Genomic DNA, 1,539 nt, shown 5'->3' on the forward strand with positions numbered 1-1,539 from the left:
GGGGTGGGGGGGGGGTGATTATTACCCTTCCCAGAGAGCAGCTGGAGGGAGAGGAAGAGGAGGAGGAGGAAGGCTGCAGGAGGCTCTGCTGGGAGGAGGACGAGGCCGAGTCTTTCAGCAAGAAGACGCCGGCCGACGACGACGTCATGTGATACACGTGCTCAAAGTTGGAGGGCGAGGAGATGAGGGTGTGACGGGAGGCAGACGAGGAGGGGGAGGGAGACGGGGAGGGAGGGGCCACGTCACCGACCTGGAAGTCAGGGAAGGGAAGGGAAAGGCGGGAGCAGCGCCGGAGGAGGACAAGAGACCGCCAGTCAGTCCACATGCAGGCGGGCGGCGGGGGGGGACCGGGGCGGCGGCGGCGGCATGCGCGCGGGAGGACGAGGAGGGCCGCGCTTACCAGGGGGAGGTCCATGAGGACTTGCATGCCGTCTCCTGGTCCCATGTGAGCCACGTGGTTGAAATTGGTGGGATTGGAGATCATCTTGGACCTCAGCTCGGGATCTCGCAGCATCTCCCTGAAGGGGGCCGCACACAACATGACCACCGACGGGGGTCACGGCAGGGGCATCCTCACGAGGCGGCCGACGGTGCGCTCGGACTGCGCTTCGCCTCACCTGCGCTGCTGAAGTCTTTCTTCCTCCGGAACTTTGAAGAGGAACTTCCTCTTGCTGCGAGTGCGGACCATCAGCTTCCTGCTGTGCTCCGACATCTCCGGGATGGTCAGGTCGCCCTCTGGGGACGGCGGGGGGGGAGAGAAAGGGGGTGAAAAGGCCCGCGGCCGACCAGGGCGGCGGCGGCGGCCCTCACCTGACGAGGCGCTGCCGAAGTAGATGAGGCGAGGGGCTTCCGAGGTGAGCAGGTTGAGCGTGCCTTCCACGTTGAGAGGTCGGATCTGAGGAAAGGGTGCACGGGTCACGGCGGCGCTTGGGAGGCGGGCCGGCGTCCACGGCGTTACCTTGCGCAGGGAAATGGTCTGCACCCACTCGGCCGTGTGCACATCAAAGACGTCCACGCCGTACTCGCTGTAGACGCTCAGGTGGGAGGAGTTGGAACCTACAGCCACCGAAGGCAGCGAAGAGGTTAGCGGCCGACGGCAAGCGGGCCCGGTGGCAGGGGGCGACGACGCACGGACGTACTGCATGCGAGCGGCGTGGCGGGCCACATCAGCTCGTGCGCGCGCGAGCGGCGGCCCTGCCCGTCCACAAAGACGCCCAGCTGGCTGAAGCACAGCAGCACCTCGGCGCTCCCCACCTCGGCGGCGTGCAGGGCGTCCAGGGGCTGCTGGGCCAGGAAGGCCAGCGACGGGTCGGCCGGGCTCACCAGGCTGACGGGCGACGAGTCGCCCTGGAGGGCGAGCAGCGCGAAGCCCGAGGGGTAGCCCACGCACAGGCGCTGGCGCAGCATCCCCAGCCACTGCACCGTTCCCGGGGCCTGCACCTCCCACAGCCGCCGCTGGTGAGGTTTGGCTCGGCTGATCTCGAAGCACAGCACCTGCGGGCGAGGCCGAGTCAGAGCGAGGACACCGGTGGGGGGGGG

At 68.2% G+C, this 1,539-nt stretch overlaps 1 protein-coding gene across 3 annotated transcripts in view; it reads right to left on the reverse strand.

Moving 5' to 3' along the window:
• The window catches only part of cdc42bpb (CDC42 binding protein kinase beta (DMPK-like)), a 14,778-nt gene that overhangs the window by 1,522 nt on the left and 11,717 nt on the right, over positions 1–1,539 (reverse strand). Inside the window, exons 30-35 of one of the 3 annotated variants that reach the window (XM_019884925.1) lie at positions 1,140–1,494; positions 959–1,056; positions 811–895; positions 618–735; positions 401–518; positions 26–250 (exon numbers count right to left, since the gene is read on the reverse strand). In XM_019884925.1, coding sequence (XP_019740484.1) covers positions 26–250; positions 401–518; positions 618–735; positions 811–895; positions 959–1,056; positions 1,140–1,494 — 999 coding nt within the window. Of the gene's footprint in view, positions 1–25; positions 251–400; positions 519–617; positions 736–810; positions 896–958; positions 1,057–1,139; positions 1,495–1,539 lie in introns of those variants that run through there. The other 2 variants (XM_019884927.1, XR_002170019.1) reach the window with 2 other exon arrangements.

Source organism: Hippocampus comes, unplaced genomic scaffold (assembly GCF_001891065.2).
Source record: "Hippocampus comes isolate QL1 unplaced genomic scaffold, H_comes_QL1_v1.1 scaffold144, whole genome shotgun sequence".
Classification (NCBI taxonomy): domain Eukaryota; kingdom Metazoa; phylum Chordata; class Actinopteri; order Syngnathiformes; family Syngnathidae; genus Hippocampus; species Hippocampus comes.